The 16,335-nt window shown below is 32.3% G+C and overlaps 1 protein-coding gene across 3 annotated transcripts in view; it reads right to left on the reverse strand.

The window, feature by feature from the left end:
* The window catches only part of LOC127832005 (heat shock 70 kDa protein 12A-like), a 14,584-nt gene extending 4,662 nt beyond the window's left edge, over positions 1-9,922 (reverse strand). For 2 of the 3 annotated variants that reach the window (XR_008026614.1, XR_008026613.1), the window contains exons 1-6: positions 9,846-9,922; positions 6,924-7,517; positions 5,182-5,599; positions 4,917-5,083; positions 2,192-3,530; positions 1-611 (exon numbers count right to left, since the gene is read on the reverse strand). The exon at positions 1-611 is cut by the window's left edge and continues 63 nt beyond it. Coding sequence is in view for 1 of the 3 variants with exons in the window: in XM_052357135.1 (XP_052213095.1) it covers positions 1-117 (117 nt within the window). In the remaining 2 variants the exon portion in view is untranslated. Of the gene's footprint in view, positions 612-2,191; positions 3,531-4,916; positions 5,084-5,181; positions 5,600-6,923; positions 7,518-9,845 lie in introns of those variants that run through there. The other variant, XM_052357135.1, reaches the window with a different exon arrangement.
* Positions 9,923-16,335: the final 6,413 nt, after the last annotated feature.

A 16,335-nucleotide genomic window follows, 5' to 3' on the forward strand; every position in this document is an offset into this window, starting at 1 on the left:
TTGAGAAAGCTCTGTGTATCTGATTTCGGCATCGGTTCCAAAAGCCTCTAGTGTGTTCCCATTTGGTTGGATAAGTATACATGTCGGTGCTAATGTAAAAATAATAGTAAAGAACATTTGTCCGATCTTGTCTCACGCTTTGACGATAATTTTACATATAATTATATTATATAGGATATACAAGAATAAAACTGAGTTTAATAGGCACAATATTACCGTCATTTAAGTACTTGAATCAATTATATGCATTTTTTTAACTATTGTATTATGTGTTCTTGATGGTTAACTATTGCAGTGCAATCAAAAGAATAATATTAAAGATTAACCCATTGTCTAAAATAAATCATCGTAAATATTTAGTTAATGACGACGGTCCTCCTAGACTACATTTATGGTACTTATTGCACGTACGTATATGACTACACGATGCATATACATATATGTATATATAACAAAAAATATCTTATTTCAATTATACTCAACTTTCAGCGACAAACAATTATTAGATGTCAACCATCGTCGAAAGTCATCAACTGAAGAAAACGCCCATCCAGAGAAGGATGCACCAAAATCTATTGCCACCACAATCAAAAAACCCCTTGATCCAGTTCCTGCAAGGATACATACTGATATAATCTTAAACTTTTTCAAACAATTGTTATACTTTGTTTATTTTAAGGTTATTGACACTGATCAGGTATATATATTGCACAGGGGATCCTTTGTTACAAAAATAGCATAATAATTGTTGTATAATGTATGGTCTATTGACGATTGTAATTTCATAGGTGTATAGCACAATAGATGAAAAAGCTTTGATTTAGGTATATTTAAACTAAAAAACAACACAAGTATCCTGATACTAATTTATTTATACTCTATGATTAACATGTTAATTTTTATTATTATTTTTCATTTGATGTCGTATCATGGCAGGTAGTAAGAACGTTTAACATTGACGTTTACTAATAAGCAGTGTTTTTCTTGTTTTTAGGTTGGATACTTCATTTTTTATGAATGCTAAATGTTTACATTAAATTTCAAAAGGATTTGGATACGTATTTTGTAATCTGTGTGGTGATATGTAAGAAGGTAGTCGATCTTCGTAATATAGCTCATGTTGCCAATTAAAAATAAGTGATAATTTTACATTTAAATCGGGTGGAAGTTCATCCGATATAGTTGAGTAACCTAATTTCGAAAATTTAGCTTATTTGTAGATTTGGATACAGGTCGATGCATCACGTGTACGTAACCAATAATCCGATTTAGTAATTTAATTAACTTTTTTACATTCATCGCCACTAATTGAGTGTCCTAAAATCCCTAACTGGCGTTTTCCCGGGTAATGAGCAAAATGGTCTTGTATTCTGAGTGTTACACATCCACGATATAATATGATATAGTTAAGTGGAATCTAAACGCAGCGCATGCACGTGACCATTCATCAAATTAAGCAAATTTAGCAATTATAAATGTGTAAAGATTTATCGCCCATTATTAAGTGTCCACAATTCTAACACAAGAGTTTTTCCTTACTAAGGTCTGTGCTGTTAGAGCACACAAGCAGCAGTAACGCTGATTTAGTCACGCGCGACCTAAATGCGTCACATACACTTAACAATTTATCCCAGTTATTTCGTTTATTAACTCTAAAGGTACAGTGGCCACGATCAAGTTAAAAAAATAATCTCCAATGTAAGATAAGAAAATTTTCTCGATGAAAAGAACCTACATTGGATGCAATAATGCATGTAATAAAGAGGTTCGAAATTAATGTATATTATGCCAATAAATAGGATAAAGCGCTTAATTTTCTTAACTTGTAAAATATTTCCTCCATGAAGATTAAACGTTTAAATCGGCTAAAACTGGTCGAACGGTTGAGCATTTCATATAATGTACAGATACCTGTTCCGATACCAGTGTATGGGCTGAATGGGCTAAATTAAGTACAACGGCTATCTTCACAGATAAACGATAACCTAAATAAATAATGAAAACAATGCCAAATGGAGGAACCATACCAATGACATTGGACTGTCATATGGTATAATGACAATTTTTGTTCACCTGAGCCGACTTTATATATTTAAAAAAAAAATCTTTTTATTGTTAAGGATATAAGGCATGAACACATTTGAACATAAACAGTAAAATATTAAATTTGTAACTGGTTGTAAGAACTTACTTTTTATATAATCATAAAATCGTTTGGTTACGTGTTTCTTTTCCTTTGTGTTATTTATTTCGGAAAGAACAGGGGCTGTTTCGTGACGAAGTGTTTGATACATCTCAGGTACCTTAGCTCTTTTTTTGAACTGGTTAAGTGTTTCTATTCTTTGCAAGAAACCTGTCCTTTTTTCAAATCGTTCGTTTTCAATCAACTTGTCTATGTACTCTTCCTCTGAAAGTGGATTAGGTCGCAGTGCTATTTCAGCCAGATGATCGTTACAGTTTCTTACAATATTCATCATTTCTTCCATTTGTACATGCAAATCTAATATTTCTTTGCGTTTGTTTGAAATCAAATCTTCTTGGTTCAGGGCTTTGCCTGTCGCATTTTCAAATTTCTGTTTTATTTTATCATAAGTTGTTTCCACCTCCTCTTCAGTGTATATATATCTATATGTTTCGTTCACGTGTACCTTCCAGTCACATTTGTCTAGACAAATCCTACATTTCCCACTTTTATCCATAGCCCAGCAACCTTTTTTGTTGCTAGATTGAGCTCTTTTGCATTTAGGATGGCATGTAGTATGACACTTTGTACAGTTTGTCACATTTTCTCCGCTAAGTAATTTTTCTTTCTTCATACACAATTGTTTAGTCGTGAATGTATATTGTTTGTTTTGTTCAATTATGTCTCGATATCTATCCAGGCAATCAATTTCACTTTTAAGTTCCTGAACTTTGATTACCGCTCCAGTAATCATTGCTTCCAAATTACTGATATTAATTTCCAAACGATTTCTCTCAAATAAAACATTTGTTGTCAGCTGCAAACTTTTTGTTGGAATTGATTCTAAATATCTGAAGAATTTTTGAAAGCTCTGGATTCCCATTTCCCAGAATTTACTTGACACACCGGAATAATCTGTATTCGTATTTTTTGCAAAAAGTGCTGAGTTGTTGAACATGAAATGCTGCCCAAATGGCATCCCAGACTCAACTAAAGCTGCCAATACACAAGGCTCGTTGCCGTCGGCAAAGGTTATCAATGAGCAAATGTTTTCTTTAATATCCTTTCCAAATATTGACATTATTGAATTAAAAATATACTTTTGCGATGTAGTAAGTCGGCCATCAGGTGCCTTGACAAGAAAACAAATTGCTTCAATATTCAAAACACCCTGTGGAGGGGTTGATGAAAACAATTTATGAATCTGTTTAACTATTTTCTGGTCATGTTCAATGCCTCTAGTATCACCAAATCCAGGTGTATCAATAATAGTCATTGAATATTTGAGTCTTCCACCATTCATTGGATGGATTGTGTAGCACGTTATCCATTCTGTTTGGGACACGGCCTGAAATGTAAATTAGTATAAGCTTAAAAATAATCGGTACGGAAATCAATGCTGCGACTGAATGTTGAACACATCGGCAACATTTAAGTTAAAGTTAAACGTAATCGATAATATTTTTTTTATTGTATCTTTATTTTTGCTAATCTCGACGATTCTGCATTTGCAATTTGCAATTAAAGTCTTACTTTTCTTAACGCACTTATTGTATTTTGTAACACTATTTCTGTGTAGTCATCACTATTTTAGTAACATGAGATGCATTGTCACGGGCGAAATACATTTAAGACAGAAATGACGCACATTCGACCATATCTTGCGGTCAATAAAATATTTATTATACACGAACTGCTTATATAAACAGCTTATATAAACAGGTTAAATAAGCCTATAGAGTAAGAAATAATTTAACGACCAAAAAGTGATGGACATTGTTATATCCCGTTTATAGTTATATTTTTTATGGTTATGAGTTTGTGTCAAAGTGATGGATAACGCTGTTTACTCCCTTAAACAAGTAGGTCAGCACCAAGGTCACCATTTTTGTATAAAACGGACCGTGTTGAAACCACTATTCGAGCCATTCAAGCCAAGCGGTTTTGCACTAGCACAGTAAACATCCCAATTTAGCGGCTTCACGGGATAGTGCAGGAGAGACGGACATTGGGACATTTGTTTTTCTGGACGGATTATATTTTGTGTTGGAGTATCTTGTTTTTTTTCTTTACTGATTATTTCTTGTCTCAATTTCTTAAAGAAGAATTACAATACAAATAAGAATAAAATACATTTACAATACAATATTTAATCAAGAATAAAAGTTGTTATATGCTACAAAAAGACTTGTTGCCTTATTATGCACTCGAGATCATAGAAAATTAATATTTTCACTCGTGGCTGCGCCACTCGTGAAAATATTGTTTTCTATGATAACTCGTGAAATAAAATCGATATTCCAATGAATCCAACAAATTTTCTTTTTATATTATACTTTTTTCACCGTTTATTTACATTGTAAATGAGTTAAACTGGATACTTTCGCTGGATTTATGACGTCATTTCGTTGAAAAAATGACGTCATTTCACAGTAAAACAGTGACAAATATCGATATTTTTCACTGTTATTTTTCACTGTTTAAAACAGTGGAATACCAGTTTTATTTCACTGATATTTCTCTATAAACCACCGGAAAGCATAAAATAAAAGTTGTTATATGCTACAAAAAGACTTGTTGCCTTATTATGCAAACTGATGAATAATCTACGAATCTGGGACATTTAAGTCAAATAAAAAAATTACACAACGCGACTTAAAACGAACTTTGGGAAACAATAGATTATCATTTTAGACGCCGTGACGCAATATAGTCACAAAGTGCCACAATTTACCTGATTTGTAGATTTGCCCTTTTCTTCACTTTCGAGGCTAACCATTTTAAATCGAAACGGATCATCCCATCCAACCCCTAGAATGTAATTGGCCATTCCATCTACCAGGGTACTCTTACCGGTACCCGTCTCTCCAACCAGCATAATTGTCTTTTCAACACATGATCCTACAATTTAAAAGTGTCGTTTATGCCATATTTTAGACAGGCTTGTCAAATAAAACAGAAGACACCAGTGCTTTATCTACCAGCATACTATAACTTACCCGGTTCACCAAGTTGAAATGACCTTATTTTGGTTATTGGATCTCGTTCTTTTTCTTTCATCGCCAGTGCAAAAAGTTTTGGCGTTGTATTAGTTTCACCGGGACAGGAAGAGCATTTGACGAGTATTGATGCTGCTGATTGTACTGTTTTAACACTCTCACTAACATCGCTGAAAGGACCTTCTAAATCGTTATGAATGACTCGTACCCGAAAAATATACTGTGTTTCTGATTTTAAATGTGTAATATTTTTAATTGACTCTGTATTCATTTCTTCCCAGGTCTTCCAATGTGGACTTTTGTTCTCCTTGTAACATAATTGGAAGTAATCGCCATCACTAAATGCTTTCGGCGTGGACCATTGTAATTTGATGGACTCAAAGCTAACCGATATTGCACTAGGTCGACCTGGTTTGTACTGAAATAGTTAACATAATTGTTAAGTCGGACACATACTGATAAATTGCAAGTATTATAACATCGGCACATCCCATACACATCCTTGCATAAAATCCTTATTAAAGGTGAAAGTATTATATGAATAAAAAACGCATGTTTCGGTACTTAAATAACGTATTTCGCACGTGCCTATCTAAACCTCGGATGGTATAATACACAGTGTAGAAGAAGCACTTGTAACACAAACAATTTTTTTCCCATAAGAATGAGTTGTTATTACACTGGAATGACCCAATTATCGTCTCAAGTTGTTTTGCAGTAGGAGCCGTTGTCCAGGTTGCGACTCTATTATGCACAAATGTTAGTGTGCACGTTACAAAACGTATTTTCATCACAAACATTTATTAATATATACATATCTTTAAATTACACGATTAATGCTTACAACTCTACAAAATAATATTGATTTATTCCGACAGAATTCTCATAATCGTATTAAAGAATACATTTGGTATGTTTATGACCTTACCATTTAAGTTTTTGAATAGTTATACTTGTATAACGATTTTTATTAAATAAATAAACTCAGCAATACGCTATTAATTATTGGTTATATTTGCATATATTTTCATAGTTTGCGTTTGTATGTTTAAGTGTAACGCGTACTACACAAAATTATTGAAGTATTTAATTTATTAGAGTTCTTGAATCAGGCATCAGAAAATTGGATTTGTTTATCAAAAGTGCTTATTTTTGCAACTCAGATCATTGCTTATGTTAAGAAACAAAAAATAATTATTTGTAGGAATTATTGTTAGTTTAAGTAGAGTAATTATTTTCGCAACTCTGGTCATTTTTATGTTAACAAAATAAACAGAAAATAATTATGTGTTGGAATTATTGTAAGTTTTAGCAATATTTCAGTATTATCATACTCGTTATTATATTGCCATTTCCTTTTTCTTTAGATGAACTTTTCAAATCTTAGCGGATTAACAAACAAATATGCACTTTGACGCACGGTCGAAGCTTATAAGTACATTGACCGAGCTTCGCAGACTTCTTAAAAGAGGAAGACTAAAGACATATAATTTACGTTGCTGAATTTGTATTTAATGGGTATAGACACAGTTGAAAATTAAGAATATTGAAAAAAATACGTTATCGTAAAAGCACAAACAACCAATGAAAGATCAATTTTTGACACATGATTCACGAATGGTTCAGACTGGAGACGAATGGTTTTTATACTGATGTACTTGAACACGACACTATTTCAGCGAAGTCTTTTTAGCGTAAAAATCAAGCAATTCTAAGCTAAAGAAGACTTTTTAATTATATACCTCAGTATTTTGTATGATTTCCGGCCTGACGGCTACAGCTTTGGAAAAACTTCCTTCTGCCATATTACTGTTGCACGATACGTTTTGTAGCTTATGCTCTTCTGTGATTTTAAGAGACCTGTGATAGGCTTCACACATAGTGCAGAGAAGTTGGTTTTCACAATCGGAGCAGAATACTGATGCTATACTTGTCTTGTTCATTGCTTTGCATTGGTCGCAGAATAGCTCACGGTCTTCATCAGAAGCATTTGTTGGCACGTCCTCTTCTTTTTCTAGTGCTTGGAGGGTATGCTTTCTAGTTATAAGCTGGAGACTGTGACGCGTTTTACATTCTACGCACAGCAACTCATTTTTACACTCGTTGCAAGATACGACAGCTGCTTCTTTCTTTCCTTGTGCCTGACATGGACCGCAAAACATTTTGTATGTTGTAATTATATTTCTGAATTGCGATCACGCAATGGTTTGGTTTTCTTTTCCGTATTTCGTGGTGCTAACACACGTTGGAACAGTACGCTTCTATGATATGGTGATATGGTCATTAAATCTAACACGATTTCAGCAATACTTTTCGACAGTTCGTGATTAAAATATCTGGAAATCAAATACAAAACTTGCTACCAGCCAAATAAAAGTAAATGGTAAGTTTTACAGAAACTCATAAGATAGCTACGATAAAAGGCGATCAAAACCTTATTACTGAAGCGATTTGACTTGATTTTATTGGTGAACATATTTTTTGGACTGCTAATTTATACAAGAAACACGCGAGTGCGTGTATAACAACGCTATCGTATAAGTTAAAATAAGAACAAGTAAGATAAGCAAGGAATGATATGACTGTGGTCAAAATAAAAATACACATTGCTCACCATCAATTTTTAACCGTTCAATGTTGTTAAATAATATTTCGTTAAAACAATTTGACTGTACATGTTTAGGCTTTACCATATCATAAATCGATAAGGTCAAACGGAGAAATAACCTATCCGTCCCGAATCAATAATAAGCAACCAACCGGAGCCATTTGAGTAACCTGAATATTTTCTTTGAAGTAAAATATAAGTTGTTATGTGTGTGACAGAAGAAACATTTCAACGATAACAGTATAGCCAAATAAGGGAATTCGTTCCGAATCATGGCAACGATCTTTTTCTTAAATATAAGAAAGTTATATAGAGTTTAATATCATACACACGAAATTATAAAAGTGTCAATAACTCCATAAATATGAAAGAAAGAGTTATAGTTCTTGTACTCCACACTTCCTCTCAAAAACTTTTTAAGTATATGGCGATTAAAAAAAAAATTATCCCCCGCCATAGGCGGAGGGATATTGTTTTGGCGTTGTCCGTCCGTCTTTCCGTCCGTCCGTCCGGAACAAAATCTTGGAAGTGCTTTGGCGGATTTCATTGAAACTTGGTATGAGTTAATATATGGATTAGAGGATGATGCATGCCAAATGGCATTGTACACCATCTGTTAATAACGGAGTTATGGCCCTTTGTATCTTGAAAAAAAATGCTTTTTTATTATAAGCTTAGAGCTTTATCTCCATTAACACATGAGCCAGAGCCATGAAACTTGCCATAGTTGTTCTCAATCATCGGGGGGTGCTTCACATTCAATGCCCATAATCCTAGGGGCTAAGGTCAAGGTCACACATTGAGGTCAAAGGTCAGAAATTTGATGAATTATTCATTATTTAGTCATTCCTTTACTATGCATCAAGGGATTCTGTAATAACTGTCCACAATTGTTCTCTTTTATACAGTTGAGTGTCAAATATAAGTTCCAGGTTGCTAGGGTCATGGTCAAAGTCACACACAAAGGTCGAAATCACACATTTTGATTAAATATGCCTAATTTGGTAAGGATTCTACCATACTTAAATGGATTCTCAAAATGTCCTGATGTAATTGTTCTCAATTATCAGGCACAACCCTTCCCTTATACCTTTTCTTTTAGTTCTACACCCATCCACAAACAAAATTTATTTGGCGAGGGATATCAATTCAACGAATTTGCTTGTTTGAATAACAGTCAATGCGTCATGAGTTTCTCTACGCACAAAAATCAATACGAACGGACGGATATACGGATTGATTGACGGATTATGCGATCACTAAATGGTTCTCTTTATTTGGCATAAAAAGTACTCGACTTCAGAATCTGATCGCGCTTGTTTAATAATTTTCCCCAGAAGGCCATTTCTAACAGAGAAACACGACAAGACAAAACACCCAGCATATCGAAAAAAGTAAATGCGCAATTCATAGAAACTTCGCATGTTTGTCAATTAAATTATTTGAATTGTGTACAAGCATTTTGATCTAGTCGAACAAAAATAACTTTACTTCGTACAACACTTCTCATCAAGATAAGGCCCTGATCTGCTTCTGTATACTAGTTTCACATTTTGTGTTTATTACGAGATGATATCTTCCAAATAAAATCCAAATATTTTCACGAACTTTTTTTAAAATTGTTCTTCAAATTTTAATGAAATTAATTTTCTAAAAAAGGCTTAAATATGCAGAAGTATTTGACCATAAGAATAAAGATTGCTACGTCGCGCATTTCTATTTTCAGAAGATATTGGATTTCGGTCTAGTTTATTTTCAGTAAATCGACATTTTTTAATAAGTTTGTACACATTTACTTTGAAATGTGTGTTTTGTCGAATGGACGCTACGAACAATGATTTGTTTGTTCCTGGCAATATGTTTTCCATTAGATTAGATAATTAAATAATTAACCATTAAGTGAATGCCATACAACGATCATTTCTGAAAAAATTTCTTTAAAATCTAACTTGTTTGACAATGGTGGACGGACGCTCGAACTGAGGACAAAGGGCGATCTCAACAGATAACACGATAAACTATCCAAAAACACACTACTTAACATTTAAAGACTTACTGAATTTGTTCCAAACATATCAAGAACCTCGGCGATGGCGAATAAAGTTAGATCTTCGTCATATGGCCATTCTGTAATGAGTAAACAATAGGGAGTCAGCATACATGTACAATCAAATAAGCAAAGGTTGAATTGTTTGCAATTATATTGCTGATTTTGCACTTTTGCATACAATAATGATCGCGAAACAATGAATTCAAACATGAAAGGCGCAAATTTATCTTATTTTATGGATCCGAAAGTTTTTATGCCTCCAACTGTTGTTTAAAGTGTAAATTTGTAATTCAGGCTTGCTAGACTTATAACAAGTTGCACATCATTCACGAAATCTCAATGATCACGGTAGGCTTGTTACAAATAAGGTCCCAAGTTTAAATATACCAATATAGGGACACACCGCCATGTGCTTCAACAAAGTAAAATAACCCATTTGAGAAACTGTTTTAAAGATGTACCTGAAAAATGTAATTACCCCTTAAACAATCTAGGCCAATATTTTGAGAAAAGTATTTATGTATATATATATATATATAACTCTTGCTTCCTTAGGTTTAGATTAATTGCCCTGTGTTTATTGTTTTACTAATATTTTGTCCGCAGCATATCTTGAAAAGTAAAGTTTATGAACTGGAAACTGTATAGGTTAGTAGATCTCATCCAGGCTTGTGCAAATCACGAGACTCTCGACTCTAACACCTCTAATTTTATATTTGTTTTCGTTTTCATTGATTTGAGTTAAATTTTACCCGGAGCATATCTCGAAATTTAAAGAGGAATCAACTTGGAACTTATGAGTAAGGTAGATCTCATTATGAAATACACATGAAATATAACACTTGCTTCGATATTTTGAGAGTTATAAACTTCGTTTATTTTTATATAACAAGTTCTGTCTGGAGCATATCTTGAAAACTAAAAGAGGTATGAATTTCAAAGTTATGATGTAGATTGGTCTACTTGTGGGATTGTGCATTGTACAAGCTTTAATTGTTGCTTATATATTTCAATCCCTTTGTATATTTTTCAATTTAAATTGTGTACGGATAATATCTTGAAAGTATGAGAGGTACCGGGTATTATCTTAAACATAAATAGGGTAGGTATATCTAGTTGATAGGATGTGCAGTGCACAAGAACAAATACTATTGCTCCCATATTTTATTTATTTTCTTAATGTTTTACGTTTACATTTTGAATTGAGAATATCTTGCAAACTAAACGATGTATCAACTTGGTATTTCATAGGTGTATATATATATATATATATATAGATATATATATAGATATATATATATAGATATATATATATAAATATATATCACAATTATGGGAAGTACAATACACAAGAGCCATCAGTCCTGTTTTCATAATTCCAACTTAACACACAGGACAAATATTTCGACAATAATATGAAGAAGAAGAAGAACTTTATTTCGGCAAATACATATACATATTTACACAGTTGAGATAGACATTTATGGTCATTGTTCAACACATATCTAATATTACATATTATGGTGTAATACACATATTATATAATGGTCTTTGTTCAACCCATATCACATACAATGATGTAATATTCATATTATAGTATGGTCCTTGTTCAACATATATCACATATCATGATGTAATATTCATATTATATTATGATCCTTGTTCAACACATATCTCCAATCACATATCATGGTGTAATACACATATTATATAATGGTCTTTGTTCAAAACATATCTCATATCATGATGTAATATTCATATTATATTATGGTCCTTGTACAACACACATCACATATCATGGTGTAATATTCATATTATATTATGATCCTTGTTCAAAACATATCACATATCATGATGTAATATTCATATTATATTATGGTCCTTGTACAACATATATCACGTATCACATATCATGGTGTAATATTCATATTATGTAATGATCCTTGTTCAACACATATCACATATCATTATGTAATATTCATATTATATTATGGTCATAGTTCAACACATATCACGTATCCTTGTTCAACACATATAACATATCATGATGTAATATTCATATTATAGTATGGTCCTTGTTCAACACATATCACGTATCCTTGTTCAACAAATATTACATATCATGATGTAATATTCATATTATATTATTGTCCTTGTTCGACACATATCACGTATCACATATCATGATGTAATATTCATATTATATTATGGTCCTTGTTCAACACATATCACATATAATGATGTAATATTCATATTATACACGGTCCTTGTTCACACATATCATGATGTTATATTCATATTCTATTATGATCATTGTTCAACACATATCACATATCATGATGTAATATTCATATTAAATTACGTAAACATACGTACAATAATTATAAGGTGATTGGTGATGAGACTTGAATAAACTATCACATCAATGACTCTGTTATCATCGAAATATGACAATTATTAGAAAAACGAGTGCAGAAAGGAAAGCTTACTCTTCCAATCATTCTCATAAGAAATGGAAGAGTTTTCTCTCTTTCTAAATGATAAGTTCGGATTACCCCAAAAAAAGCTAGACTTAGTTGATATGGTTTAAGATTCGAGATACAAAATAAAAAATATCGAAAATCTTAAATCACTAATTGTATTATTTTGTTGCAATATACTTTACTTAAATAATTGAACTTGTTTCATCACTACATCCAATAATGGATCTATCTTTTACATGCATATGATCCTACCACACTTATATTATACAATATGTAAACATCAACATGGGTTAGAATATGTACACAATTTATCTGTAGTCACATGACACGTAATACTTTGGCTTTATGGTGTCGGATAATTATTTATGCATAAATGTGCAATGCAGAGATCCCAGTAACACAGATTGCAATTTTGATGTACGTACAAGTGAATCAGGAAACTGATGGTGGAATATAGTTTATACTATACAATAAACGATATAAAATTAATGCATTGTATAATGTGCTTTTCTCAGTTCGAAGGCTTTGCTTACATATACAGCTAGGTTTCGTAATATTTCACAGTTATCATTTGTAATCAGCTCGACAGTTTTAAACATATTTGGTCTATGACGGTAATACTGCTTAAGATATTTTCCTCGTATACTATCATATAGCTTACACTCAAAAAGAAAATGAAATTCGTCCTCTAATTTATTACATTTGTAACAGAGTCTTTGTTCCCTTGGCGTTCTATTCCATCTACCTGTTTATATATTTAATCTATGTGATGACATTCGTAACTTTGTAAGAGCATTTCTATAGCATTTAACATTTACATGTTTAAGATATGGTTGAAATTCGAAATTACAGAAAGTGTTATAGAATATCGCTAAGATGAATTTTCCAATCTACTATGCCAGTCCTGTACAAATATCCTTAACACATTGTTTAAATACACTAAAAAACTGGCTATTATTTCCAACACTCTGTTGCAGCCATGCATGATAGAAACCAACCTAATCTACACAACGTATCTTTAACAAGAGCAGCCCAATTTTGCTTGCGTGGGTTATAATCAATATCATTTAACATAGTATTGTAAATACAAGAAGCATATTTTCTATCACTACAGCCAGTGATCTTCAACCAATATTTAACAATACAAACAAGCCTCTGGGAATGTAAATCAATTCGGCCAAGATCACCATAAATAAAATCGTTTTGAGTGTTAGATTTAACACCTAATACAGACTTGCAAAACTTTGTATGCACTCTTTCAATCGGCGTTGCTCGAGCAAATTCCCAAACCTCAGCACTATAAAACAGTATTGGTTTAACTATATTTTCAAAGAGATCTAACATGTGTTCAACAGTAATATTAACGTAACTGTACAAATATTTTCTGAGTTTAAAAATCGCTTTAAGAGCCTGACCGGACAATGTCTCATGTGATTCCGCGAATGAACCTCCTGATGTAAATATTATACCGAGATAAGAAAACTTATTCACAATTTCTATGTAGTTTCCATCATAATAAAAGTTTAGATTATTTGGAATGTTCCACCTTTTCTAAATATAAGTACTTTGGTTTTATCTCTATTAATTTTTATATTTGTTATTTGTTTATCATTACAACCCAATCAAGTTCTTTGCAACTTAGGCCTTGCTAGATCTTATTTTTTAGTTTGATTTAGAGGGAATGTGTTAATCATACATTGTATGTATGTAAGGTAGTAAAGCCGCAGATAACAGTTAAGTATCAACGTTTATGGTTGTTGTGCACTGCAAGTCCTTTCAATAAAATAGTTTAACCTATGAAGTTTCATGTTGATCCTACTAATAGCTGAGTTGAGTCCTGCACAAGCAACGCTAAGGCCGCAAGAAAGGCCAGACAGGCAAAGATAATTCTTGTCTACAAATCTCTCACATTTATATTGTGCTGGAGTACAATAATACCACAATTTTTATGTACTCAAAAGACACTTTTTTGCGACCTTGCTATGGTGTTTAATAAGGGACTTGTTCACGCCACCGGAAAAACTTTGCGAAACCGAAATTTCGCAAACTTAAGTACCCTTTTTCTTGAAGGTTTGCTTATTTGTGATAAAGTATAAGAAAAAAGTCTAACTTGTGATTAATAATTGGTTATTTTTGCTTGTTAAATGCGTTTTCTTCACTATGAACTTTATTTGCAAAGTTGGGGTTCCCATGGGATTTTTGTAATTTCCCATGGGATTTTTCATTATCCCATGGGAATTTTGGTTTCTCCCATGGGATTTTTCTCCAGCTTTTTTTATGGGAGAAAAAATCCCATGGGATTTTCAAAAACATAAAACACGTTCGTTTGTGCTTAGTTATCGATTTTAAGCATTGTTAAAGCATTTGTGCTTATTTTCGTTCAATTTACTTTGATAGAAAAAAAATCCCATTTTTTTATGGGAAAAAAAAAATCCCATGGGATTTTTTTCTGATTTTTAGAGATTTATTCATGTAACCTTCAGAAACACTACCTTTTAACAAATGATGAGCATTTCTCGCGATTTCAACGCGTTATATCGTGTTTTAAAATAATAAAAAAATCCCATGGGATTTTTTCCCATGGGATTTTTTTGTCCCATGGGATTTTTTTCCCATGGGATTTTTTTTTCCAATGGGATTTTTTTAAGGTATAAGTTTCTAAAAGCTATATAATAATAATAATTATAATAATAATAATAATAATAATAATAATAATAATAATAATAATAATAATAATAATCGTGCTCAATATGATGAATTTGTACTTTTAAGCGACTAACATTTTTATTCGAGCCGATCGTCGAGTCCGAATGGTGAGTATAAGAGCAATTTACCTGTACAAATAAATCTCAATTGTGAAGAGAACGCTACCGTACTATAAAATAATCTTGATAATAAGTCATATCATTTCTCGACAGAAAATGAAAACAGTATCCATATTGATGTCAGCAATGTCCCCTGCTATGATAAATATTGACAAAATGAAAAACCTTGACAATAATTCCGTGTCGAATACGCATAAGATTATAGCAATCAAATTCATATAAGCATTGATAAGATAATTTGCGAAAATGGGTCTTATGTCAAATACGGCAAGCGTAGCTCCATTCCATAATGTCCGGTATTAAGTCACGTCAAGTTTCGTGGTCGAATTATAGCATAATAATCATTTTCACATTACGCGATTCATATGAGTTTCCCTACATATATTGTGTTAAAATTTATGTTACACTAATGTGCGATGATGAAAAGGGGATTTCGGTAATTCTACATTCGCCCGCCTAGTACCGAAATCCCCATATTTACGCCTTAAAGGGTCAATAGGTCATCGGTATGAATGGTTTTTGACTTCACATGAATGTTAAGGTGCAACAAATTTGATATTAATTTTAATTATTAAGCACTCTTGACAGCATTAAGTTGCCTTTCAGTGGGGATTTCGGTAATTCTACACTAGAACTTAAACGCGCGCCGGTACCGAAATCCTGCTGTTCAAACCTTCAAGTGTCAACAAAATTATTATAGTGTTTTTTTTTCATTAGCAACCAGTGACATGTATTATCTCCCATTCGGTTACTTCTTTTGGAAAATAATTAGCGGGGATTTCGGTACTGCTACATTCGTACGCCCAGAGCCGAAATCACCCATGTTTACGCCAATCCCCCATATTACGCCTTAAAGGGTCTATATGTCATTATGTTTGGGTTTTGGCTTTGCATTAATGTTGATTTGTACACAATCATATTAGTGTTAATCATTTAAACACTCTTATCAGAATATTTTTTCCATTATTAAATAGTTTATTAATGTGAAAAATGTGTAAACGAATGTAAAAAAGGTAAAATGTACATTTAAAACATTGGTTACACAAAAGTATATGTAAATATAACATGACATAGTAATAATAAGTCTTCAGAAAGTATTTTCCAAACAAATCTGATGAAACAAATGATATCGTACTACCTTATTTACAATATGCTTTACACTTTTACAATTTAGTTATCAATGTTTAA

The sequence above is a fragment of the Dreissena polymorpha genome, chromosome 5, assembly GCF_020536995.1.
Source record: "Dreissena polymorpha isolate Duluth1 chromosome 5, UMN_Dpol_1.0, whole genome shotgun sequence".
Classification (NCBI taxonomy): Eukaryota; Metazoa; Mollusca; class Bivalvia; order Myida; family Dreissenidae; genus Dreissena; species Dreissena polymorpha.